Source organism: Lipomyces japonicus, assembly GCF_038497905.1.
Source record: "Lipomyces japonicus strain CBS 7319 unplaced genomic scaffold V1514scaffold_8, whole genome shotgun sequence".
NCBI classification, from domain to species: Eukaryota; Fungi; Ascomycota; class Lipomycetes; order Lipomycetales; family Lipomycetaceae; genus Lipomyces; species Lipomyces japonicus.
In genome coordinates this window covers 296327-318754 of record NW_027117820.1, presented here as the reverse complement: position 1 = coordinate 318754, position 22428 = coordinate 296327, and the positions used below count along the sequence as shown (strand labels likewise).

The 22428-nt window shown below is 46.1% G+C and overlaps 11 protein-coding genes across 11 annotated transcripts; 4 read left to right on the top strand and 7 right to left on the bottom strand.

The window, feature by feature from the left end:
- Positions 1 to 137: 137 nt before the first annotated feature.
- On the top strand, positions 138 to 2182 carry V1514DRAFT_360838 (tRNA-guanine(15) transglycosylase-like protein; the record flags this gene model as incomplete). The annotated part of the gene is made up of 10 exons (XM_066929692.1): positions 138 to 418; positions 501 to 613; positions 665 to 751; positions 915 to 1055; positions 1116 to 1170; positions 1222 to 1427; positions 1484 to 1541; positions 1598 to 1675; positions 1742 to 1909; positions 1970 to 2182. Exons 1-10 carry the CDS (start codon positions 293 to 295, stop codon positions 2180 to 2182), a joined length of 1245 nt encoding a protein of 414 aa, XP_066784896.1. The 5' UTR covers positions 138 to 292.
- On the top strand, positions 1981 to 3708 carry V1514DRAFT_227219 (uncharacterized protein). The gene is made up of 2 exons (XM_066924729.1): positions 1981 to 2563; positions 2648 to 3708. The coding sequence occupies exons 1-2, from the start codon at positions 2393 to 2395 to the stop codon at positions 3611 to 3613; spliced, it is 1137 nt and encodes a 378-aa protein (XP_066784895.1). The 5' UTR covers positions 1981 to 2392; the 3' UTR covers positions 3614 to 3708.
- On the bottom strand, positions 3709 to 5622 carry V1514DRAFT_227115 (AFG1-like ATPase-domain-containing protein). The gene is made up of 2 exons (XM_066924728.1): positions 5128 to 5622; positions 3709 to 5074 (listed from the first exon to the last, which is right to left on the bottom strand). Exons 1-2 carry the CDS (start codon positions 5306 to 5308, stop codon positions 3804 to 3806), a joined length of 1452 nt encoding a protein of 483 aa, XP_066784894.1. The 5' UTR covers positions 5309 to 5622; the 3' UTR covers positions 3709 to 3803.
- Positions 5623 to 5669: 47 nt separating this feature from the next.
- V1514DRAFT_327110 (uncharacterized protein) lies at positions 5670 to 7241 on the bottom strand. The gene has a single exon (XM_066926916.1). It carries the CDS (start codon positions 6876 to 6878, stop codon positions 5937 to 5939), a length of 942 nt encoding a protein of 313 aa, XP_066784893.1. The 5' UTR covers positions 6879 to 7241; the 3' UTR covers positions 5670 to 5936.
- On the top strand, positions 7242 to 10849 carry V1514DRAFT_327104 (chitin synthase-domain-containing protein). Its single transcript, XM_066926915.1, has 4 exons — positions 7242 to 7549; positions 7605 to 9545; positions 9614 to 10588; positions 10657 to 10849. The coding sequence occupies exons 1-4, from the start codon at positions 7408 to 7410 to the stop codon at positions 10803 to 10805; spliced, it is 3207 nt and encodes a 1068-aa protein (XP_066784892.1). The 5' UTR covers positions 7242 to 7407; the 3' UTR covers positions 10806 to 10849.
- On the bottom strand, positions 10722 to 11967 carry V1514DRAFT_327102 (thymidylate synthase). The gene has a single exon (XM_066926914.1). It carries the CDS (start codon positions 11920 to 11922, stop codon positions 10927 to 10929), a length of 996 nt encoding a protein of 331 aa, XP_066784891.1. The 5' UTR covers positions 11923 to 11967; the 3' UTR covers positions 10722 to 10926.
- A 383-nt stretch (positions 11968 to 12350) lies between these two features.
- Positions 12351 to 13678, top strand: V1514DRAFT_341431 (chromosome segregation protein Csm1/Pcs1-domain-containing protein; the record flags this gene model as incomplete). The annotated part of the gene is made up of 2 exons (XM_066929056.1): positions 12351 to 12576; positions 12639 to 13678. 2 exons carry the CDS (start codon positions 12351 to 12353, stop codon positions 13676 to 13678), a joined length of 1266 nt encoding a protein of 421 aa, XP_066784890.1.
- On the bottom strand, positions 13474 to 14735 carry V1514DRAFT_327099 (uncharacterized protein). Its single transcript, XM_066926913.1, has one exon. The coding sequence runs from the start codon at positions 14694 to 14696 to the stop codon at positions 13740 to 13742; it is 957 nt and encodes a 318-aa protein (XP_066784889.1). The 5' UTR covers positions 14697 to 14735; the 3' UTR covers positions 13474 to 13739.
- A 31-nt stretch (positions 14736 to 14766) lies between these two features.
- Positions 14767 to 16967, bottom strand: V1514DRAFT_327098 (uncharacterized protein). Its single transcript, XM_066926912.1, has 2 exons — positions 16402 to 16967; positions 14767 to 16340 (listed from the first exon to the last, which is right to left on the bottom strand). The coding sequence occupies exons 1-2, from the start codon at positions 16641 to 16643 to the stop codon at positions 14978 to 14980; spliced, it is 1605 nt and encodes a 534-aa protein (XP_066784888.1). The 5' UTR covers positions 16644 to 16967; the 3' UTR covers positions 14767 to 14977.
- Positions 16968 to 18011: 1044 nt separating this feature from the next.
- On the bottom strand, positions 18012 to 19525 carry V1514DRAFT_303770 (uncharacterized protein). Its single transcript, XM_066925611.1, has 2 exons — positions 19244 to 19525; positions 18012 to 19184 (listed from the first exon to the last, which is right to left on the bottom strand). Exons 1-2 carry the CDS (start codon positions 19460 to 19462, stop codon positions 18207 to 18209), a joined length of 1197 nt encoding a protein of 398 aa, XP_066784887.1. The 5' UTR covers positions 19463 to 19525; the 3' UTR covers positions 18012 to 18206.
- Positions 19526 to 19634: 109 nt separating this feature from the next.
- Positions 19635 to 22336, bottom strand: V1514DRAFT_327090 (uncharacterized protein). Its single transcript, XM_066926911.1, has 2 exons — positions 22030 to 22336; positions 19635 to 21944 (listed from the first exon to the last, which is right to left on the bottom strand). The coding sequence occupies exons 1-2, from the start codon at positions 22168 to 22170 to the stop codon at positions 19890 to 19892; spliced, it is 2196 nt and encodes a 731-aa protein (XP_066784886.1). The 5' UTR covers positions 22171 to 22336; the 3' UTR covers positions 19635 to 19889.
- Between the last annotated feature and the right edge of the window lie 92 nt (positions 22337 to 22428).

The window sequence follows — 22428 nt, the reverse complement described above, 5'->3', positions numbered from 1 at the left end:
ATGCTTGTACGTATATGTTAAAATATAGACAGAAACAATAGTTAAACTACATTGGTGTCTATATATGTGTGCATGTATGTTCTATTCTTTCGCGCAAACAGGATGCGGAGTTGCCAAATAAGGTTAATGGAAATTTTAAAAAATTCGAACAGATTACTATCAAGGCATGACCCGAAAATAAACAGTAAGCCGAAGCGAATATTCAAAACACATTACATTCTTTTTTTTTATTAGGGGATTGTTTCTGTACAATTAAGGTGTAACTTAACCAGCTTTCACGATATTGCGACGAATGGCAACAACTGCAGCTCAGGCTGCGACCACGTCTACTTCCACATCAGCGTTAACATTTGATATCGTGAAAAAATGTTCGACGACAAAAGCTCGGGCTGCGAACCTGACATTACCGCATGGTTTGGTATTGCAAATTTTATTTTACTTTTTTTTTAAAAAAAATCTATTGGAGAAAACATAATCATGCTAACAAGTTGGTAATGAAGGTCGAGACTCCAATGTTTATGCCAGTTGCGACCCAGGCATCACTGAAAGGGTTGACCCCAGAACAACTCGAAGATTTAGGTTGCAAGCTTTGTTTAAATAATACTTATCATTTGTAGGTCATGTGTTGAAACATTTGAGATAATTTTTTTACTAAAAAAAAAAGGGGACTAAAGCCTGGCAAGGACGTGCTAGATGCAATTGGCGGTGCTCACAAGTTACAGTCGTGGAACCGCAACATTTTAACAGGTATGTCGACAATTTAGTCATTCTTCTTTATTTTTTTTTTTTGAAAACTTGGGACACTAACTTTGTTATAAGATAGCGGAGGGTATGGAATGTCATTATTGAAAACCAATGTTCACGTCCAGTCATGCCTAATCGATTTTTTTTTATTATTTGTTTTATTTATCTAGGTTTCAAATGGTGTCGTTACTGAAGTTGGCTAAAATCACTGAAGAAGGTGTCAGGTTCTTAAGTCCGCACGATGGATCACCAATGCTGCTTACACCCGAGCACTCAATCGAGATTCAGAACAGTATAGGATCAGACATTATGTTAGTTTTCACTGATTTTACGTTTTATTTAGAATATGTTTTTTTTAACCAGGTTTTTAGAATGCAATTAGATGATGTAGTTCACACGTTAACTACGGGAGAGCGGCTGGAAGAGGTTGGTTTGTGTTTGTCACGGTTATTACTCATCATGGCTTACTCATGTTAGGCAATGTATCGAAGCATTCGATGGTTAGATCGATGCGTTGGTGCGAACAAAAACCCTGACAGGCAAAACCTGTTTGCCATCATTCAAGGTGGTCTTGATCTCAATCTCCGACGCATATGCTGCGAGGAAATGGCTAAACGAGACACGCCTGGCATCGCGATCGGTGGATTATCGGGTGGCGAAGCTAAGGATGCTTATTGCAAAGTGTAAGACCCGGCAAATAATTGAGTGACGAGCCATGTTGGCTGATTGAAAATTATAGGGTCAACCATTGCACAGATCTTCTTCCTAAGCACAAGCCTATATACTGTATGGGCGTGGTAAGATGATACCATATAAACTGCAACAGGGGATAGTTGTTGACTCTTATGGATAGGGATATGCAGAAGACATGGTTGTTTCCGTAGCGATGGGTGTCGACTTGTTTGATTGCGTATATCCAACCAGAACTGCGGTAAGTACCCACATGAACGGTTCTACAATGTCTTTTTTTTTAACTTTTTTTTTTTTTCGGTTATAGAGATTCGGGAACGCAATCACGGCTAAAGGAGTGCTTAACTTGCGAAATAATTGTTATCGCACTGATTTTGGACCTGTCGAAGAAGGTTGCAAATGCCCAATTTGCATTCCAAAATATAAAGGAGGCATGGGAATAACTAGATCACTTGTTCACCATCTTGCCGCAAAGGTGGGATTTCCAAATTGGGGTTTTTTTTTATTTTAGCTAACGAAAAAAAATTTCTATTAGGAAACTTCTGGAGCGCACTTACTAACACTACATAACGTGCATTATCAACTTAATTTGATGAGACAAGCTCGAGATGCAATCATTAAGGATGAATTCCCTCAGTTTGTTAAGCAATTCTTTGCCACATTGCACGGAGGCGACAAATCCAATTACCCTGAATGGGCGATTGAAGCACTGCGGGCGGTCAATATTGACCTGATAGAGGAGCACTAGATCTATGTATAGAATTGTAATTTTATTTGAATGTTAGAGAGTAGCTAATTTATTAGAAACACGTGACGTTTACGTAATTTTAATGATTTCGCAATCTTCTTGCGCGGAATCGTTTAATCAAAGTCATTCTTCACCCGGATTTTTGGCAAGTCCTAATTTTCCGATAACATATATATATTAATTTAAGATAGATTTAATTTTTCTTTTAAAATGCGCTTTACTTGTGCTGTCATTGTAGCACTTTCAGCTACGGCGGTCTCAGCTGCTGTGTTGTTTGATAAGAGCCAGGTTCCGTTTGCGACCAACGAGCTCAGGCTGGTACAGACTGACGTCGGCACGGTGCAATGGATTACTGAGACTGATAAGATTCAGTTGAAGAGAGTATGAACCAAATATAAATATGAATATTTATGATTTTTTTATTGTTTGATTTTCTAGTGATTAACGTTTTTGGTGTGAAAACAGGCAGGCAAAAAATTCATGGACATTACGGACACCGCAGGCGAAGGTGATTACAAGCTCGAGTTCAATGTGACGATTCCGACAAACACGTCGTTATCCGATCAGGTCACGCCGTTACTGGCCAACATTAGCATTGCCAACATGAAGGCCAATTTGGAAAAATTTTCTTCTTTTTACACGAGATATTACAAGTCCACGACCGGTGCCGAATCTTCGGATTGGCTTTTCGAAACCGTCAAGACGGTGGCGGCCGTGAACCCGTCCATCAAGGTTTTCCAGTTTCATCACTCTTGGCCACAATCGTCATTGATTGCCCGTATCCCCGGCATTAAGACCGGCAGTGCTGAAGATCGCACGGTCGTGGTCGGCGCCCATCAAGATTCGATTAACTTAATTTTCCCCAATTTTTTTGGCGCGCCCGGTGCTGATGACGATGGCTCGGGCACGGTCACGATTTTGGAAACGTTTCGCGCGTTGGTGGAGAACGGGTTTAAACCTAACAACACAGTTGAGTTTCATTGGTACTCTGCCGAGGAAGGCGGCTTGCTGGGTTCGCAGGCGGTTTTTTCTGAATATGCCAAACGTCAGATCAAGGTTGGCGCCATGTTGCAACAGGACATGACAGGATACGTCAAGAAAACGGTCGATGCCGGTCAGCCCGAGTCATTGGGCGTGATTACCGATTTTGTGCACCCGGAATTGACCGAGTTCATTAAGCGAGTTATTGATTCATACGCTAGCATTCCATATGTTGAGACCGAGTGCGGGTATGCCTGCTCGGATCATGCGTCAGCACAAAAGGTCGGATACCCGTCCGCGTTCGTGATTGAGTCCGAATTTAAAAACTCGAACCCGTTCATTCACAGCACCAGGGACACGCTCGACAGACTTTCCTTCGATCACATGGCTGAGCATGCAAAACTTACCTTGGGTTTTGTGTATGAGCTCGGGTTTGCTGATTTAAATTAGAACTGATTTTGTTGATATTGGTTTCAAATTTTTTTTTTTTTTTTTTTTTCGCGTATACTCATTTATTTGTAATTTGTAAGAGGGGGTGGTGGTTAGAGGGTCGAGGTGGTTGGCTTTTTTTTGGTGTCATGGGGTGTGTGGTAAATGCGTAATTTAATTTTTTTTATTTAAAAATAAAGAATCTATAAATCTAATCTAGAGAATCTACCCATTGAGCGCTAGACATTTGTTGCAACCTACTCAATGCTCGTGCGAATGCAAACCTTTCCTCATCACCAGTGAACATGTTGATGTTTTTTAACGAGTCCACGTTCACATCCATGTCACCAATCATGTCCATCATGCCCTGATCCATCTCCTTATGATGCCCGGCACTGGTACCGTCATCTTCCAAAATGCGGGCAAACGGCACGGCCGACGTGGCCACCAATTTGCCTTTGCTTTCATACACGGCATCTAAAAATGTAATGAACCGGCGGGCCACGTCCTTGTTTCGGATCGTCATGACCGGAATGTCGGTTACCACGAACGCATGGTAATTGCGTGCCAGTTCGAGGTAATCAGCCGCACTAAGCGGGTGCCCGCACAATTGGTCAAACGTGAATTGCGCAACCTTGCCCGATGCCTTGGGCACCAAAACCTGCCTGCCCCAAATGGCATGCGTGGCCGGATGCGGCATATCACGAGGGTCGGCAAAATGGGCAAACCACTTGTCAGCATGAACCTTGGCTGCCGCGTCCAAAGGTGAATGGTACACGTCCTTGAGCGGTCGTTCGATGCGACGATAATCTGTAGGCGAATCCAAGCAAATGACTTGCAACTTTTGCTTGATTAGGTCAATGCATGGGATAAATGATGTGCGCTGAATGCCATTTTTGTATAATTCATCCGGAGCTCGGTTTGAGGTTATGACAAACACGACGCCATGATCAATCAGGGCTTCAAACAATCGTCGAAGTAACATGGCATCAGCCACGTCGACAACTTGAAACTCATCAAAACATAACACCCTGGCTTCGGATGCAAGCCTGGCAGCCAAAAGCGGGATCGAATCAAAATCACTGCCGTGCTCAACCTTGAGAACGTGAGCGCGCTTGTGCACGTCTTGCATAAATGCGTGGAAATGAATGCGCTTTTTGGATAGCACTTTGGTTAACGGGATGGTGGCATAAAACATGTCCATCAACATGGTCTTGCCACATCCAACGTCACCATACAGGTACAATCCGGTGGGCACGCCCGTGACTGGGGTGATTTTCGGTACCTGACTTTTTGCTGATAGAAACCCAAACAAGCCCTTTTTTGGTTTAAGATCATCCACATTTGGAAACTGGACTGCCGGAGGATTGTAATTGATGATTTGATTATGAATATTGTCTAATATTTTGACAATGCCTCTCTGGAATGAATCATCTCTGATAATGCCCCGGCTGACTCTGGAATTATATTCTTCCGACGGTACTTTTATATTATTTTAGCACTCCCATTGCGTAATACTATTTAACAATACATACTTCGAAGTTCTTGCTTGGGCAAGGCAACCGAGCTTTGGAATCTTGTGATGACTAGCGGCCGTAAAGCCGAGGTGCGCAAATTCAGATGCACAGCCTGTCGAGTCAGTATTATCAGGCGTGCGGCCGACGTTCTTCGTGTAAACCGAGGCAATGCCTTACACAACATTCTTCGCGTAATCATTATTGATCGAGTATGTTTGGTTCAATGCCAAATATATATAAAAATACTTTTGGCACCACTTGGTTGCCCGTTTCAATCTCTCGCGATGGATGATTTTTTACTTTGAACGAACGCCCGAAAAAATAAATATATATATACAAAATTATGAATGCATTTACCAACTAATATGCCAAATTTAAAAAACTCAAAAATATTTAAAATGACGTTGACCCGAAAGTCTTTCCGGGGTTGGACGCTGCAATTGCAGGCTGCTCACTCAACAGTAATTGGTTCGGTTTTTTTTTCGGGCTCATTTGCGAACTGAATTTACCGTAAAGGAATCCCGGGTTCGATGGAAACGTAGCGGCACGCCCCCTTGCCCTAGTAAGCATTGCATATATTAATCTTCACGTCATTGCCTGTCGCTTACTGTGGCCAGTAAACGCAAGAGTAGTAACATTGAAGATGGTAATAAGAAAGAGAAGTATACAATAGATTGATGAAACGTGAAGAAATAAATGTTTTTACAAAAGAGTGACAAACAACAAGAAAGCATTAAAAAAAAATCACAATAAATTACAAATAAATTATACAAAACACATTGTCGCACTCGCTTAATTTTCTTTTTTTTTTGGTTTGTATTTTATTGTCACAAAGCAAATATTGTTAATCCGATTGCCAGCAGCCAGGCAAACCATTTGCGTGTTGGCGAAGCGGCACTGGATGAGGTAGCCGCCGCCGCCGCTGTCGTCGTCGTCGTAGCAGTAATAGATGTAGTAATAGACGACGACGTTTCTGATGAAAACGTTGAAGCCGATTCAGCTTGCAAAGAAGCAGAAGAAGAACTTTTAATGGAAGAGGAAGATGCTACTTGAGACGAGCGAGAGGAACGAGAGGACGTCTCAAACGTGGAAGCTGCGGTTCCGGTGAGTGACGGCGACGACGACGAGGACGATGAAACACGCACGGTTGCTGATGCAATGAGCGACGAAATGAGATCCGTGATGGAACCACCTGTAGCGCTGTTGATGGCAGAGTCCGTGACAGAACCCGTGACCGAGGCGGTGTGAGAGTCAGTGAAAAGGTCAGTAACTGACCCGGTCAACGAGACCAATCCAGTGAAATCGCTAAGCAAATCAGTGGGAAATGCGGAGCCAGAAAACCCGGGCAAAAAATCAGTAACCGAAGCAAACAAGTCGCTGGTTGGCACTGAAATGCTGAGACTGGACAGCCGGCTGCGATACCAGGCCTCGGGATCGGTGGCAAACAGCAGGGCCGAGTCAACGCCCTCAGAGGAGAAGATGGCACATGTAGGTACGTACAGGGCGTACACGGAAGCCAGGTTGAGATTAAACCCGCCACAGTTGACGCAGTTCTCCAACGCGGTCGTGCCGCCGTTGCCGCACACGCATTCGATCACGTCGGCCGTGCTGGGCTTGGACAGGTCCACGCCACAGTCATTAAACGTCGTCACCGTGGCCTGACAGACGGACGAGCACGACGATGCCTGGCCGGTTGCAGGCCGCACGACGGCGGCGCAGATGACGCAAGTCAGCAGCAGGGCGGGAAAGATGTTGCAGTGCAGACGCATGGCATCAAGCAGCAGCAGCAGAAGAAACAGCAGGGGTATGGATTACAAAGCAAGAACAAATACGTGATATTGAAACGAGGGTATTCGATGCCATAGGCACTGAGCAGTGGCTTTATGTAATTAGATTAATGTCACTGCAAGCTCAACTAAGCGAAGTGCCAGCCTGTGTCTCGTTGTGGATACGCGAACCAAGAAATCGCAAAGCGCGTCGCGTGGCCGGAGGAGTCATGTGCAGCGAAAACCTTAATGCTAACACCCCTGGCTCCGTTGTTGTGGTGACTAGCGCAGTGTTTATTTTCTGCCGATCTCGGCAAATTGCTTTGTTTACATTGTAATTTTGTCGCTAACTAATACCGAATCGCTCAAAACACGCACAAGCCATTCGCAACCTCAAATTCTATCGTGACCTCTTGTGGCAGTACCACATGCCGCCTTTTTCTTTCCCCCGAACCCCCTTTTTCGTTTTTGTATTTTGTATTTTGTATTTTGTATCTTTATTTGCAGCAGTAACCACTTAGATTTGCCTGTCATGTACAGTCGCTTGAATTCGCCTGGACGTGGAAGTTCGGTCAGGCATTTGTTAAGCGACAACGAATCGCCACGGCAAAGAGAAAATTACGCCCGAATCGACAACAACGACGACTCGCCGGCAACAGGCTATGGAGGGTTGAGTATGCAATTCTGTTTGCCTGTATAAAGCTGCATGTTCTAACATTCGCCATACAGCTGATCCGGCCATTCCATATTCTGCTCCGTCATCGCCCACCCGGTCTACAAATTTTGCCTCGCCGACTCGGTCTAAAGTGTATTCTCGACTTGCGCCTTCAACCGCTGACGAAGGCGCATCATTGCCCACGCAAACCTTTGGCGACCCCATCCCGGCCATAATTGAGTCGCCAACGAGAGCACACATTGAGTCGGGCAGGTCCAGAAATCCACTTGGATCACCGCATGTGTTGCCGCCATCATCTCAACAAGCACTTCCTCCATCATCTTCTTATTCACGCTCGTCTTCACCAATCAGGCCGTTGCCTGTGCCGCCGCCAGCCCTGTCGTCAGGACCTGCCGCCACCGTTGCGGGAGTCTCAGTCTCGGGGTCGCCTACTCCTGCTCTTCCGCCGCCGCCAGTGTTTCCGCCAATTGCTACTCTTCAAAATGGCAACAAGCGTGGATCCAATGCTCGCATTTCAACTGTTTTAGAAAACAACGAAAATAATGAATACCAGGTAAATAATGATACCACTCATCTTTTGAAAGAACCTGGCCGTCCACTCATTCCAGCCCCGGTTTCTTTTCAACCACCTAGCACTTACGGATACTCAGCAGCCAATGAACGTGAAGATAACCAAGACGAAGACGATGACGCAGACGACGATGATTATAGCATATCATTGCCTTCTTACAAATCAGACAAATCATCATACGACTCGATTAGCGACGACGACGAAGATGATGATGATGATGATGGTACCGCATCATATCTCACGACAAACGAGAAGGGCAGTCCACTGATTGAACAAGTTCCCGCGACCGCACAACCTCGACGTCATAGATCGATTGCCAGGAAGCAAGTCCGACTCGTGCGAGGAAACCTGGTGCTGGATTGTCCGGTTCCGACAAAACTGTACAGTTTCTTGCCTCGCAGAGATAATGACGAGTTCACCTACATGCGGTACACGGCAGCCACGTGCGAGCCCGATGATTTCAAGGACAGCGGGTTTACGCTTCGGCCGGTAAACAATGACCGTGAAACCGAGTTGTGCATCTGCATTACAATGTATAACGAGGACGAAATTGCGTTTACTAGAACAATGCATGCGGTCATGAAGAACGTGGCTCATTTGTGCTCTCGTTCCAAGAGCAGGGTTTGGGGCAAGGACGGATGGAAGAAGGTGGTTGTGTGCATTGTAGCCGACGGCCGCAAAAAGATCCACCCTCGCGTGCTTGATTGCATGGCTGCAATGGGCATTTTCCAGGACGGCATTGCCAAGAACTTGGTCAATGGCAAGGAAGTCAAGGCGCATTTGTACGAATGCACGACTCAGATTTCGTTAGATTCAGATCTCAAGTTTAAAGGTGCCGAAAAGGGCGTCGTGCCAGTGCAAGTCCTGCTGTGCCTAAAGGAGAATAACGCAAAAAAATTAAACTCTCACCGATGGTTGTTTAACGCGTTCTGCCCCATTTTGAATCCGAACGTGTGCGTTTTGCTCGACGTCGGCACCAAGCCTGGCAACACGTCCTTGTATCACTTATGGAAAACTTTTGATCAAGATTCTAACGTAGCCGGCGCGTCGGGTGAGATCAGGGCCATGCCTGGCAAGGGCTGGCGCAATCTTTTGAATCCGATCGTGGCGGCACAGAACTTTGAATACAAAATGTCCAATATTTTGGACAAGCCAATGGAGAGCGTTTTTGGTTACGTTACTGTTTTGCCTGGAGCTTTGTCGGCATACCGATACATTGCCCTGCAAAATGACAGCAATGGGCATGGCCCGCTGGCTCAGTATTTTAAGGGCGAAAAATTGGCCGGCAAGGATGCGGACGTGTTTACGGCCAACATGTACCTTGCTGAAGATCGAATTCTTTGTTGGGAATTGGTCGCCAAGCGAGGCGAAAAATGGTTACTGAAGTACGTCAAGTCGTGCACTGGTGAGACCGACGTGCCAGGTATGTTGCCACAAAATGGTTCGACATTGGATTTTGAAAAATTACTAAATTTTTTTTTTTCTTTATAGATGCCATTCCCGAATTTATAAGTCAACGTCGCAGGTGGCTTAACGGAGCCTTGTTCGCAGCACTGTACGCGCAACTTCATTTTTCGCAAATATGGAAGACTGATCATTCGTATATGCGAAAGGCCATGCTTCATGTCGAGTTTATATACCAGTTTTTATCGTTGTTGTTTACATTTTTCTCATTGGCGAATTTCTATTTGACTTTTTATTTCATTGCTGGCAGTTTAAGTGGCACATCAACCGACCCATTCGGACATCACGGAGGTTTTTACATGTTTGTGATTTTGAGGATCTTGTTGACGGTGTTGATTGGGTCCCAATTTATAATATGCTTGGGTAACCGACCGCAAGGCGCCAAGACCATGTTTATGGTCAGCATGGCATTATTTGCCGTGATTACCGCATACACGTCCGGATGTGGTATTTTTTACATTGTCCGGGCCATCACGGATGGTGGTGCGAACGGTCACAGCACGTTTATCAACATGTTGGTGTCTATCTTGTCCACGATTGGTTTGTACGTGGGCATGTCGTTTATGTATTTGGATCCATGGCATATTTTCACCAGTTGTGGTCAATATTTCTTGCTGCTGCCGTCTTACATCTGCATTCTTCAAGTTTATGCGTTTTGCAACACGCATGACGTGAGCTGGGGAACGAAAGGTGATACCGAAGTGGCTCATGATTTGGGAGCCGCCGTGGGCAAGACCGGGCTGGGCAACGACGTGGTCGAGATCGAGATGCCGTCCGAGCAACTCGATATCGATTCCGGTTACGAAGACGCGTTGGCAAACTTGCGCGAACGCAAGCAAGTGAATGCCCCGCCAACGAACGAGAACGTGTTGCAAGAGGATTATTATCGCGGCATTCGCACTCGCGTGGTACTGGTATGGATCGTTTGCAATTGCGTGCTGATCGAGGTTGTCACGCAGGCTTATGCGGCCACGGACGCGGGATCGAACGGATACTTGGCTTGTAAGTTTTTATTTTTTTTTTTTCTTTTATTACAACTCCGGCGGGGAGGCGCTAATAATCAAAAATAGTTATTCTATGGTCGGTTGCCGTGTTGGCGCTTTTTAGAGGAATTGGTTCATTTGCGTATTTGTGCATCAGTGCCGTGCAATACCTTGCCGATACAAAGACACGCACGTTTGAACGCACGCGAGCGTTGACCAGCAAGTTTAATCATTAAAATTATTAACATACAAATACAACATTGTTAAACCAAATCTAAAACATAACCGCCAGCACTCCCAAAAAAAATAAATGCCAAAACAAAAAAGTACAAAATGCATGACCCATTTGGTGTTTTTTTAAACTGACATTTTCATGTCAATCTTGCTCATGGGCTTGTAATCTTCCAGAACGAAATCTTCAAATTTAAAATCGTCAATATCGGTCACGGTCCTGGCGATGCGCAACTTGGGGAACGGCCTGGGCGTGCGGGACAGTTGGATCTTGACCGCATCCACATGGTCCACGTACACGTGCGCGTCGCCGAGCGTGTGCACGAACTCGCCCGCCTCCAAACCACACACGTGCGCAATCATCTTGGTGAGCAACGCGTAGCTGGCAATGTTGAACGGCACGCCCAAGCCCATGTCTGCCGACCGCTGGTACAGGCAGCATGATAATTGCTGCCGCTGTTGGTGTTCCTGGCCCGCCTGCTTTTGTGATAAGTTGGACACGTAAAATTGGGCAAACATGTGACATGGCGGCAATGCCATCTTGGGAATGTCGGCCGGATTCCAGGCGGACAAGATCAACCTGCGATCATGCGGCTTGTGCTTGATTTTCCAAATCAGGTCCGCCAATTGGTCAACACCTTGGCCTGAATAATCTGCATCCGAGTCCACGTAGGCAGCACCGAAATGTCGCCATTGGAATCCATACACGGGGCCCAGGTCACCAACCTGGCGATCGGTTAATCCGACCGCGTCCAAAAATTGCCTGGATCCGTTGCCATCCCAGATATGCACGCCTTGTTGAGCTAGTTTTAATGACGACGTGCCAGCTTGAATGAACCATAAAAGTTCATGAATAATGCCTCGTAAAAACACGCGCTTTGTGGTTAACAACGGGAACGTGTCATCGTTCAAGTTAAACCGCAATTGTGGCGGCGCAAAGATGGAAACCGTGCCGGTCCCGGTCCGGTCGTCCCGTCGCTCGCCTTGATTGATGATGCGCGCACACAGGTCCAGGTATGCCTGCTCTTCATGGTTTGCGGCATTGTTGTTGTTATTATTGACTTGCCCGGAGTCAGAAGATGACGATGATGATGAAGAATTTGGTAATGTGGCAGAAGTCATTATTTTTTTCTCTTTTTTTAATTAAAAAATGCACAATTTAGAGATAATGGAAATCTGAAAAAAAAAATAAAAAAGCGATTTTTATGTGTAAACTTGATTAAGCGCGTTTGCCCCCCCCCAAAAAAAGACAAACGCGTGCGTTTCGCGTACCTGAGCCGGGTAAATAACATGCAATAACATGTTTTCAAACATCCAAAAAATACAAAAAATAAACAAACCCGGTACAAAGAAGCCAAAAAAAAAAAATAGATATGCCACGAAAATCATCAGCAGCAACAATTAAAGCAAAAGCAAAAAAATTAACCACGGTGGCAAGTTTGGCAGCAACGGGAAAGATATCTCAGTTGGTAAACAGTTCTGATCCCGAAGACGACCCGCAAGGTGCAAGTCCGGCTCGAACTAGAACAACAACAACAGCAACAACAACAATGACAACAAAACGGGTCAAGAAAAATCAGCAAGAAGTTACAAATAAGAGCAAGACCAAAACTAATACTACCAATGTTAACGAGAGTAATCATAATAATAATAATAATAATAATAATAATAATGGCAAGAGGAAAAGGAAGCAAGACGACATTGCAAACGACAACAAGACTAAACCCGAAGTCACTGGCAAAACCGATCATCAGGTTAACAAGAATGATGCAGAGAGTACGTTATTATTAATACATTATATACACGTGAAACATGTTGGGAACTAATCAGGAATGCAGTCACAACAGTATCGACAGGGCCAACGACTACAAAGACGAAAAATTCACGATCTGCAAGGCCGGTTGCTGCTAGACAGCAAACACAAGTCGTCAATTCTAAAGAAGAAGAACAACAAGAACAAGTAATTACGGAAGCACCGAACGCAGAATTTAATCATGAAGATGGAGAAGATGAAGATGAAGATGAAGATGAAGATGAAGTTGTTGACGACGACGACAGCGACAACGACAACGACAAAGATGAAATTCAACCAAATCCAAAAAGAAACCAAAAAATTGCAAAAATTAATGATTGGCACAAGTTGTACGAAAAATTGAACGTTCGGTTTCAAAAATTGCAAGACATTAGGGAAACTCATACGGAGGAAGCGTTAATGTCATTCAAGGCCTCGGCCGAACGTAGGTTCGCAGGCGCGGACCTGATCATTGAAAAATTGCGACAAGAAAACGCAAGTCAGCAATTAATAATTAATCAACTTCGTGAAGCTGCTCAAACGCAACAATCAAATCTTGACGTGGAAATTAATCAAAAAGCGCAAGCAGTCGTGGCCGATCGAACTGCTGATTTGCAAACCCGAGTTAAGCAATTGGAACAAGAAAAAAATTTGTTGCAAGGGAAATTGTCTGGCATTAAATTATCTGGATTGCATGCTCAAAAGGAAGAATTATATTCTGACCTGTCCGGATTAATTGTTAGGGATGTAAAGACTGAAAACGGCAAGATCGTGTATGACCTGTTGCAAACCGGACGCAACGGCGCGTTTCATTACAAGTTGTCCATGCCGGTTGCCACGAACGGCGCGGTTCATAATTCAACAATACCGGCAGCAACATCTGCATCGGCAACATTGTCTGTTGCTGGTACGGATCATGAAGATGTGGAAGTAACGTTTGTGCCCATGTTGGATGGCAAGCGGGATGAAGCCCTGGTCGAGTTGTTGCCAGATTATTTCACCGAGCCGCTCACGTTCGTGCGCAGTTCGGCAGCACAGTTTTTTTGGAAGATCAGTCAGGCCTTGCAAAAAAAACCTCAGTCATGATTAATTAAATTTATATAACATGTATTTTTTTTACAATGATATAGTTTCATAATGAGTAAATTTAATCTCGTTTTGCTGTCACGCCAAAGATGGAAAAATCTGGTGCCAGGCCAGCCTGAATGGCGGCTCGCATGTTTGACCTGGCCCTGGCACGATAAGGGAAAACAATGACCAAGAAATAAAAAGCCGCGACAGCGAACGCGACCAGGGCGGACGCAGCACAGTATAAGATTAATGCGACCGACACGACGTCCCTGTCGGATCGTTTGGGCACGCGCGTGTTAATGGAAAACCATCGGACCGAGAATTGGAGCGTGAGATCGTCGCCAATGATCTTGCGTTCCTGGCCCGATGGTGAAGGCAGGACCGGGTATGCCATGCCTGACGTGATGTTCACCGGCACTCGTTTGTTTACGTAGTTGTTATTGCCAAGATTATTATTAATATTATTATGATGACGACGAACGTATTGCTGACCTGGTTGAACAAATGAGAAAATTGCCGAGAATTGAGTGGCCACGTCAATGTGAGATTTTTCAAGCTTGCCCCTGATCGCGACCGTGACTGGCGCGTACGACAACGACACGGACAATGATGATGATTCACGATCGCCACGGTTAAGCGTGGCCGGCACGCGGCATGACATGGGTGCGTCTTGATGCACGTAGAGTTGAAACAAGTGAAAAGTTTCGTCCGTCAACGTGATTGTGCAATTGATCACGTCCAGGTCGAGCCCGACCGGGAACGCCAACGGCGCGTTGGTCTCCTTGCAAACCGGGAACGCATCATACAAAATTTTGCCCGTGTCGTCCTTGCCGTCATTGTTGTTGGCAGCCGTATCGGACACGTGCTCGCCGGTGTCAATGTCCCTGCGCATGCATTCCAACGACACCAGGTCGGATCCGGTCAGTGAGAACCCTGGGACCGAAGGTTTGGCTGCCGTGACGACATGTGACAAAAAAACCGCGACTGTAGCAACAATGGCAAACACTCTACCACGACGAGATGAACAGCGCATTTAAGTCACACTCGGCAAAAGAACAGTCAAAAAAAAAAATAAAAAGTCGTGAAGCCGGCCCATGCGCAACCCAGCCCCGAGTCAATCAATAATTAGCTAAGCAAATAGATTTATTGACAAAGAGAACTATGTAATGTTGACTAAGCATATTTATTACTAAACTATACTACTACCACCAACCACCACTCACTACAAATCCATAACAACGATAAACAACTAAATTTTTTTTTTTTGATTTTAAAAAGTTTTTTTTTTGCAAGTCAACAGGGGCAAAAACTCTTCTACCACAAACGCTCTTCAAGCTTGAGCTCGTTCTGCGGGCCGAGTCCGACAAACGCGCGCAACAGGTTCTCCAACGCGGCGCGCTGCTTGTTCAAGCCATTCACGGGTTCAAATCCGGGACGGGCAAGCGGTGCCTTGAGCCAGTAAGACAAAACGGACAAGACCGGATAAAATTTCTCAAACGATTCTTCGTCCGCCTTCTTGTATTGCACGCGAGAGAAAAACTCGGCAATGATGGCCAGGTCCAAAATAAGCGGTGATGCGAGCAATGAGTCCTCGCACACATTATGAATGGACACCGTGTTGTGGCCACCCATCATGAGCTCGGAATAATACTCGTCCATGGCAACCTTGGAATCACCCACGGCTGGCAAGTACTTGATCACGATGCAGTGATCGATTGAGTCGCCAGATTCCTTGTTGTACAAGATCTGGTTGGACGCAATCATGTCGTCACAAACGGATTTCTTGGAAATCTCTTTGGACCGAAACTGCTGCGGCGCGGACAAGTTGAAGCCGTCATTGTTTCCCAAATGATTATAGGACGCGATCGAGAGCGGCTTAATGCCGGCATCGACCAGGTACTGAGCCAGCACGGACTTGATCTTGGTCTGACCTGACTTGAAATCATCACCACCAATAAACGACTTGTGGATCTCGGCCAATTCGACACATCCGGGCACGAACGTGTTTTGCGGTGAACCATTAATAAACGGCACGCCTTCAAGAATGGCAGCAACGGCGAAAATGGTGGAAGGTGCGACTTCGGAATGCGATTGCTTGATTGACTCGATCAAGTTTTGCGCCGTGTCGTTCACGCCTTCAATAATGTCGGCGTAACGTTCCGTGTTTGCGGTCCACACGATGATGACCTTGTCAAGTTCGTTCTTGACCTTGAAGTCTGCAATGTCCTGCCGAATGCGCTGGACATGGTCCCACTTCGAGTCACCATCGATCAAGTTGTCGGCCCGCTCGGACTGATTGGCGGCAATAAAATCCGGGTAGTAAATCGAGGGCAACGGGTGAACCTGTGCAAGGTACTTGGCAACCTGACGTTGCAGGTCATAATCCAACACCTTGGCCCTGGCGCATGCATCGGCCAAGTTGGCCGAGTTAATGTCCCAGCCACCAACAACAAGGTCGTTAGGGTGAAGCATGGGCAAAATTTGGTTGAACGGCGCGTACACGTCGTTGTTTTGTTCATCCACACCCAACTTCAAGGTTGACGACTGGGTCACGGAACCGTAGTAATTCGGCTTTCTCTCGCCGTCCTTGGTGTTCCACGTAATGCCATATCGATTAGCCAAGATCGTTGCCGACAAGGTCGAGCCGTTGTTTCCGCCGAGACCGACCAACAAGAGACTGATGACGACACATTGCGTTAGCACAAAAAAAAAATTATATATATATATCTGTAACATACCCAGTTTTGGGGACCTTGAGGTCGACTTTGAACTGATACTTTGTCGCAGTCGGCGTGACTTCGAACTGACCATCAGCAGTACGCTTGACTGCAGCATTTTCGTATGTAAAATCAGAAACCAAAGCGTCACCTTCGACCCTGGCCCTGTCAGAAAAGACCTTGACCGTGGTCTTTCCCGACAAGATTTCGGGCACATGAAGGGACGACGCGGCCGCCAATTCATCAAGAGCGTGCGGAGCCATTATTAATATTGTTGTTGTTAGTGTTTTTTTATTATTATTATTTGCGAACGTGAATTGTTATAATGAATTTAGGTCGACTTTCGATTACTCCCGCTGGAACCAGAAGCAGAACGGGAGGATTGATAAGGATGATGCGCTGAACCGAGAAGATTCGAAAACGTTGTGACTACTTGAAGGGCTGAAAGGAACTAAACAGCTCTTTTCAGCAAACAGTGGACGTAAGAATAAAAAGGAAAAGTTGACGTGAACAGAGAGAAGGCTAATAAACAACACAAAAGATTGTTTGTATCAGCAACAGAGATGGTTTACGAACGAATTGACGTGATGATTGGTAAACCGAAGACAGGGAAAGGGGGGCCCTTCTTATAGTATAGCATTTCCCGGGTAAGCCAGGGCAGACCCACTCCGAACCACGAACGTGCTCAAATTAATTCCGTTTAGTTACATTACTCCCACATTTTGCCGGCACAGCCACTCGAGGTCTGCAACGCCCTGCAACGCCCTGCAATGCCAATTTGCCGTGCATTCTTGCAAATAAACAAAAACGCATTGCCAGCTTCAATCTGCCGGGTCCAACCGTTGTCGTTATCGGTCTGACTATGTATGTACTGCATGTCGTCCTAACTGCTCCGGGGATGAGGGGGTGCGGGGGGTTTGGGGTTTGCCCGCCCTTACCCCTAGCGCCCAGCGCGTTGTTGCCATGGGGAAATATGCGGAAACGAATTTGTCGTGCAATCGCTCGACCGGCCTGTCACTCACTCGGCTCATTCAAAATTCAGTGCACACATGGAGCCGTGTAATTCCGGTGCTGTGGTTGACTACTGGCTGGCCGCGAACTGCTGTAGAGGGGGTTAAACTTTATATACTTAGTATTTAGTGCATGTATCTATCATCTTCAACCATGCATGCATACAATACATGTTCACTCTAAAGATCAATTGAATGATCTAAAAAAAAAAAAAAAATCGTATCAAATGAACGCCTAACCTTATTTTTTTTTTTTGGTGCTTGAGTTTATTGTCAGCCGAGCATGTAAAGAACAAAGAAAAAATGTCGCTCAATCCCATAAGGCAACTTCTTTGTGTTGGGCAAGAAAGGTACTGTGTCATCTTATACATATATATATATACATGAGTTTACCGGTTGCTCATGCTCACGATGCCATCGCCGCCGTCGTCGCCATTATCATCTTCGTCCTGTGCCCCTCGCCTTCACCAAAAACCCGGTTATTATTAGTGTGTGGATTGGTTTCGGGTTTCAGAATGCGCGGCATGCTTGGTTGACAAGATCATTCCAATGTTGATTACCAGGGCATGCCATGCAATCCTTCATCAAGCAGTTGGCAAGCTTGCCAATGTCACCTCGAGCTCTAATTAAATATTTGCTTTTATTCTTTTTTTAAAAAATAATATACTAATAATATTCCATCATGTTATCCCACACTTTAAAAAATCATTTCACGACCAAAAAAAGAAGGAAAAAAAAAACACCTTTAAACCATAATTATAATAATAATAAAAGAGCAAGAGAAAAAAAATAAATAAATAAAAAAGACTTCATTGTTTAAACTCCTACCCAGGGATGCATGATCAGTTTTACCGTTATGTTATCATACCCAAGCCGCTTAATCACCCATGCGTCATATGCTGGTGCTGCCGATGACAACGACAACGACGACTGTGTGGTTATGTTGGTCATTGCTCTCGTCGTTGTTGGCACGGTGTGCAATTCAACATGCTTAAGCGACGCCGGCATGGTGGCGAAAAACTCCGGTGCCGGGTACCGAAATCCTTTCAGGCTGACCCGTTCCAGCCTGCCGCATTGCTGCAACACCGGATGCCACGTTTTTTGACGCATGGGTGAAAAAAGGCTGAGGTGCATCACAAAATCTCGCAACGTGACCGGCGGGTCAAGGCACAGGCCCTTCAACCGTTCCGAAAACGTAAACGCTTCCATCTTGATCGAGTACCGAACCGTTAACTTGTCCAGATTAACAAACCGTGACATTGTAAACGGATAATTCCATTCGCAATTCATGATTGTCAAATCTCGCACGGAATGCAGCACGGCTGGCTGCAAAAACCCCATGCCGTCTGTGCAGTTGTTGTCCGCATTCGTCGTCACCAGGCATTCAAACTGAATGCGGAAAAATTCAAGCACTAATGACTCAACCGATTTAAACGCATGCAAATCTGACAGGTCAACCAACGCCGGCCTTGAATTAGCCTGTTGAGATATTAATTTTAAACATCGCACACCCGATGATGATTTCCGGTTATCGTTGTTATTATGCAATACCAAATGTCGCAACCACCGGCTCGATCCAGATAATGTTAACTCTAACCGGTCCAAATTAACGCATTGATCAATCACGCGTTGCAACATGTCAGCCCGATGCCATTCACCCCAACTTGATGGCACCGTGATACTAAACCGCGTGATGTAAGGCACGATCATGATCAACGACCGACTGAGTTCTCGTTCAAAAACGTCCAGCATTTGCCAATTTAACCTGATTTGCGAAAGCAAAAATTGTTGACCCTTGCTCAACCTTGTCAATACTATAATAATTATGGCTCACATTGGATTGGTTTACTTACAACTGCGTATAATGCCTTGCAAGTAAACGCTAACGCCCGCAAATTGGTTTTGCCATTGTAATAATCATCATCATCATTATCATCATCATCATCGTCGTCGTCGTCGTCATCATCGTCGTCGTCGTCCTTGCTGCCGCAGCCGTGGCCGTCCTGTTGTTGAACAAAGTCAAATATCCTCATGATAACTTCCAACGGAAGATCAGATATTCGACCCGCCATTAAAAAAAAAAATTCACACGTTCCCTTCACTGTTTTTCCTGTCAAACAATTCTTGTTGCAAACAAATGTTGAGGGTGAGATTCCGTACCCCCATCAATTTACTAATTTCGTAATCGCCATAACCGACAAACCTTATCTGCGCACCGATCCCAACAGAGCTTGCGAAATACTGTTCTTAACAAAAGTAACTAATCTTTTAATTTAATTTTCTATGAAACCAACCCAATATCCTATATAAAAAAAAAGGAAATAATAATAGTAATAATAAATATATCAATAAACAAAAACAAAAATTTAAAAACAAAAATTTCAACATTAATTATAACGATGAAAACCATAATGCGTCGTGCGAAGTAAGCCTTTCCATTCTTCTTAATCAATTGTTATTTAATTTTCTTTCTTTCTTTCTTTTTTTTTTTTTGATTCTTTATGCAAAAGCCTTGACCGGTTCAGGAACTTCGCCGGTCTTCAAAAATGCGGCTGCCGCGCGAGCCAGGGTTGGAGATGATCGCGAGACCGCATCGGTGAAGTAAAAATTAGGCACGACCGATCGCAACGGCGCGCCCGGGATCTTGGCTGATTGCTTGTTGCCATCGACGAGTTGAGCCTTAATACCGGTCGCAGCTAACGATGCCGTGCCAGGTTCAACATGATCGTGGCGAACCAAATGTGGCGCCACGGCTTGCAACCGGTTGCGGATGGCAAACACGTCGTCGTAGGGCAGGCTCACGCCAAGGTACTCTGACGCGGCCCGGATGATCTTCCAATCATCCCTGGCCACGCCTGGCGGGTTAGTGGCCGCCCGCGTGACCTGAACTCGGCCCTCGGTGTTGACGTACGTGCCTGCCTTCTCCGTGTACGCGGATGCGGGCAAGACAACGTCGGCGTACTGGGCGCCAACGTCACCGTGGTGACCCTGGTACACGACAAACGCGTCCCGGGGTACGTCGGCCGCACTGATCTCGTCCGCTCCGAGCAACCACACGAACTTGGGCGTCACGGCCTTCGTGGCCGGGTCGTTGGTCACGAATCCAACATCGTAAGCACCGGCACGCGAAGCACTGCGTTGCAAGACCGAGTACGCGTTCCACTCATCAGTCACGAGCTTGTCGGCATGCTTGCTCACGAACTGACCCAGCACATCAAAATACGCTGCCGCGTCGGCATTCTCAGCCACGCCTGATCCGACGATAATAATTGGCCGCTTGGCGGCTAACAATTTTTTGCCAAACTCGCCAGACAGCGCAGTCTTAAGCGCGGCCAGATCCTGACCTAAATGATCGAATCCAAACGTTGATTCAAACTTTGCACCGACAAGACCGATTTCCAAATCAGATCGCAGCCATTGCTTGCGTATTCTGGCGTTCAACACGGCAGCCTCGTGACGCGGGTTCGTTCCCACCAACAAGATCGCATCCGCTTCCTCAATGCCGTGAATCGTAGAATTAAACAAGTAGTTTGATCGCAGATCGACACCGTGCGCGAGCGGTTCGTTGCCCTTGTCCTGATCCAGGGCCAAATTTTCGGACCCAAGTCGGTTAGCCAAGTCCTTAAGTGCCACAAGTGACTCCACATCGGCAAGTTGGCCGGCAATGGCCTTGAACTCATCACCCTTGGGCGCAATGGTTTCGTACGCCTTAACAATGGTTGATAGGGCCTCGTCCCAAGTAACAGGCTCGAAAGCATCACCGTTCTTCAACAACGGCACGGTCAAGCGTTGAGTCTTTAATCCGTCCACCGCAAACCTGGTCTTGTCCGAAATCCATTCCTCGTTCACATCGTCGTTCAATCGGGGCAGGACCCGCAAGACTTCGACACCTTTGGAATCGACCCTAATGTTTGAACCGATGGCATCCAACACGTCGATCGATTCAGTTTTCTTCAACTCCCATGGCCTGGCCCGGAACGCATACGGCTTCGACGTGAGAGCTCCAACCGGGCACAAGTCAATCACGTTTCCGGAAAGTTCAGAGTTTAAGTTGTTTTTCAAGTACGTGCCAATCTGCATGTCATTTCCGCGACCGCTCGTGCCAAACTCAGGCGCGCCAGCCACGTCATTCGCAAACCGCACACATCTGGTACAATGAATGCATCTCGTCATCTCGGTCTTGATCAACGGGCCAATATCCTTATCCTCAACCGCACGCTTGCCCGCAATCTCACGGAACCGTCCCCGATCGGAACCATACCGGTTGGCCTGGTCTTGCAAATCACATTCACCACCTTGATCACACACGGGACAGTCAAGTGGGTGATTGGCCAAAAGCATCTCCATGACTCCCTCCCTTGCCTTGAGCACGCGATCGGTATCTGTCCGCACGACCATGCCGTTCGTAACTGGGAACGCGCACGATGCCACTGGCTTGGGCGCACGCTCAACGTCAACAAGACACATTCGGCAATTACCAGCGACCGCCAACTTCTCGTGGTAGCAGTACCTGGGCACGAGCACGCCGGCCTTCTCGCATGCTTGAATCAATGCCTAATAAAAATCATAACAAAAATCACGTTTTAGAATCTCAATTGCAATAAAATCCGGTTGGCACTATCTCCATGCCACAACTCACCGATCCAGCTTCAATCTGCACTTTCTTGCCGTCGATCGTGACCTCAACTTCGGCCAATGCCCGTCGCGACGACGCAAACCCTCGCCGGTTAAAAATCGCCGAACCAGAGCTTCGTAATATCCTCAACTGCCTGGCGATCATTCTTTTTTTTTTTTTTGTGTTTGTTTGTAATTGAGCCCACACTAAGAAAACAACAACCAAAAAAAAAAAAAGAAAAAATGTATGGTATGTATGTATGAGTATCGGAGGTGTGAATGGGGAAGTCAGCGAACCGCGAATTGCAGGGCGGTCATTGGATTCTGGGAACTTTTTTCCTTTGGCCCAAAAGCAAGCCCCGGGCGGGAAATCGTTCTACGTAAAAAAACAGGCTGCTTCTGATTGGCCCAAAACCAAAATGAA

Excerpts from the sequence above, each read along its gene's own strand:
- V1514DRAFT_327110 (XM_066926916.1), bottom strand. The coding sequence starts at position 6,878 with ATGCGTCTGCACTGCAACATCTTTCCCGCCCTGCTGCTGACTTGCGTC.
- V1514DRAFT_227115 (XM_066924728.1), bottom strand. The coding sequence starts at position 5,308 with ATGATTACGCGAAGAATGTTGTGTAAGGCATTGCCTCGGTTTACACGA. Across the intron at positions 5,075-5,127 it reads GCCCAAGCAAGAACTTCGAA|TACCGTCGGAAGAATATAAT; the intron begins GTATGTATTGTT and ends ATAATATAAAAG.
- V1514DRAFT_227219 (XM_066924729.1), top strand. The coding sequence starts at position 2,393 with ATGCGCTTTACTTGTGCTGTCATTGTAGCACTTTCAGCTACGGCGGTC. Across the intron at positions 2,564-2,647 it reads ATAAGATTCAGTTGAAGAGA|GCAGGCAAAAAATTCATGGA; the intron begins GTATGAACCAAA and ends GTGTGAAAACAG.
- V1514DRAFT_327090 (XM_066926911.1), bottom strand. The coding sequence starts at position 22,170 with ATGATCGCCAGGCAGTTGAGGATATTACGAAGCTCTGGTTCGGCGATT. Across the intron at positions 21,945-22,029 it reads TGCAGATTGAAGCTGGATCG|GCATTGATTCAAGCATGCGA; the intron begins GTGAGTTGTGGC and ends GATTTTTATTAG.
- V1514DRAFT_327099 (XM_066926913.1), bottom strand. The coding sequence starts at position 14,696 with ATGCGCTGTTCATCTCGTCGTGGTAGAGTGTTTGCCATTGTTGCTACA.
- V1514DRAFT_303770 (XM_066925611.1), bottom strand. The coding sequence starts at position 19,462 with ATGGCGGGTCGAATATCTGATCTTCCGTTGGAAGTTATCATGAGGATA. Across the intron at positions 19,185-19,243 it reads GCAAGGCATTATACGCAGTT|GGTCAACAATTTTTGCTTTC; the intron begins GTAAGTAAACCA and ends AGGTTGAGCAAG.
- V1514DRAFT_327102 (XM_066926914.1), bottom strand. The coding sequence starts at position 11,922 with ATGACTTCTGCCACATTACCAAATTCTTCATCATCATCGTCATCTTCT.
- V1514DRAFT_327104 (XM_066926915.1), top strand. The coding sequence starts at position 7,408 with ATGTACAGTCGCTTGAATTCGCCTGGACGTGGAAGTTCGGTCAGGCAT. Across the intron at positions 7,550-7,604 it reads AACAGGCTATGGAGGGTTGA|CTGATCCGGCCATTCCATAT; the intron begins GTATGCAATTCT and ends TTCGCCATACAG. Across the intron at positions 10,589-10,656 it reads ATCGAACGGATACTTGGCTT|TTATTCTATGGTCGGTTGCC; the intron begins GTAAGTTTTTAT and ends AATCAAAAATAG.
- V1514DRAFT_327098 (XM_066926912.1), bottom strand. The coding sequence starts at position 16,643 with ATGGCTCCGCACGCTCTTGATGAATTGGCGGCCGCGTCGTCCCTTCAT. Across the intron at positions 16,341-16,401 it reads CTCAAGGTCCCCAAAACTGG|TCTCTTGTTGGTCGGTCTCG; the intron begins GTATGTTACAGA and ends TGTCGTCATCAG.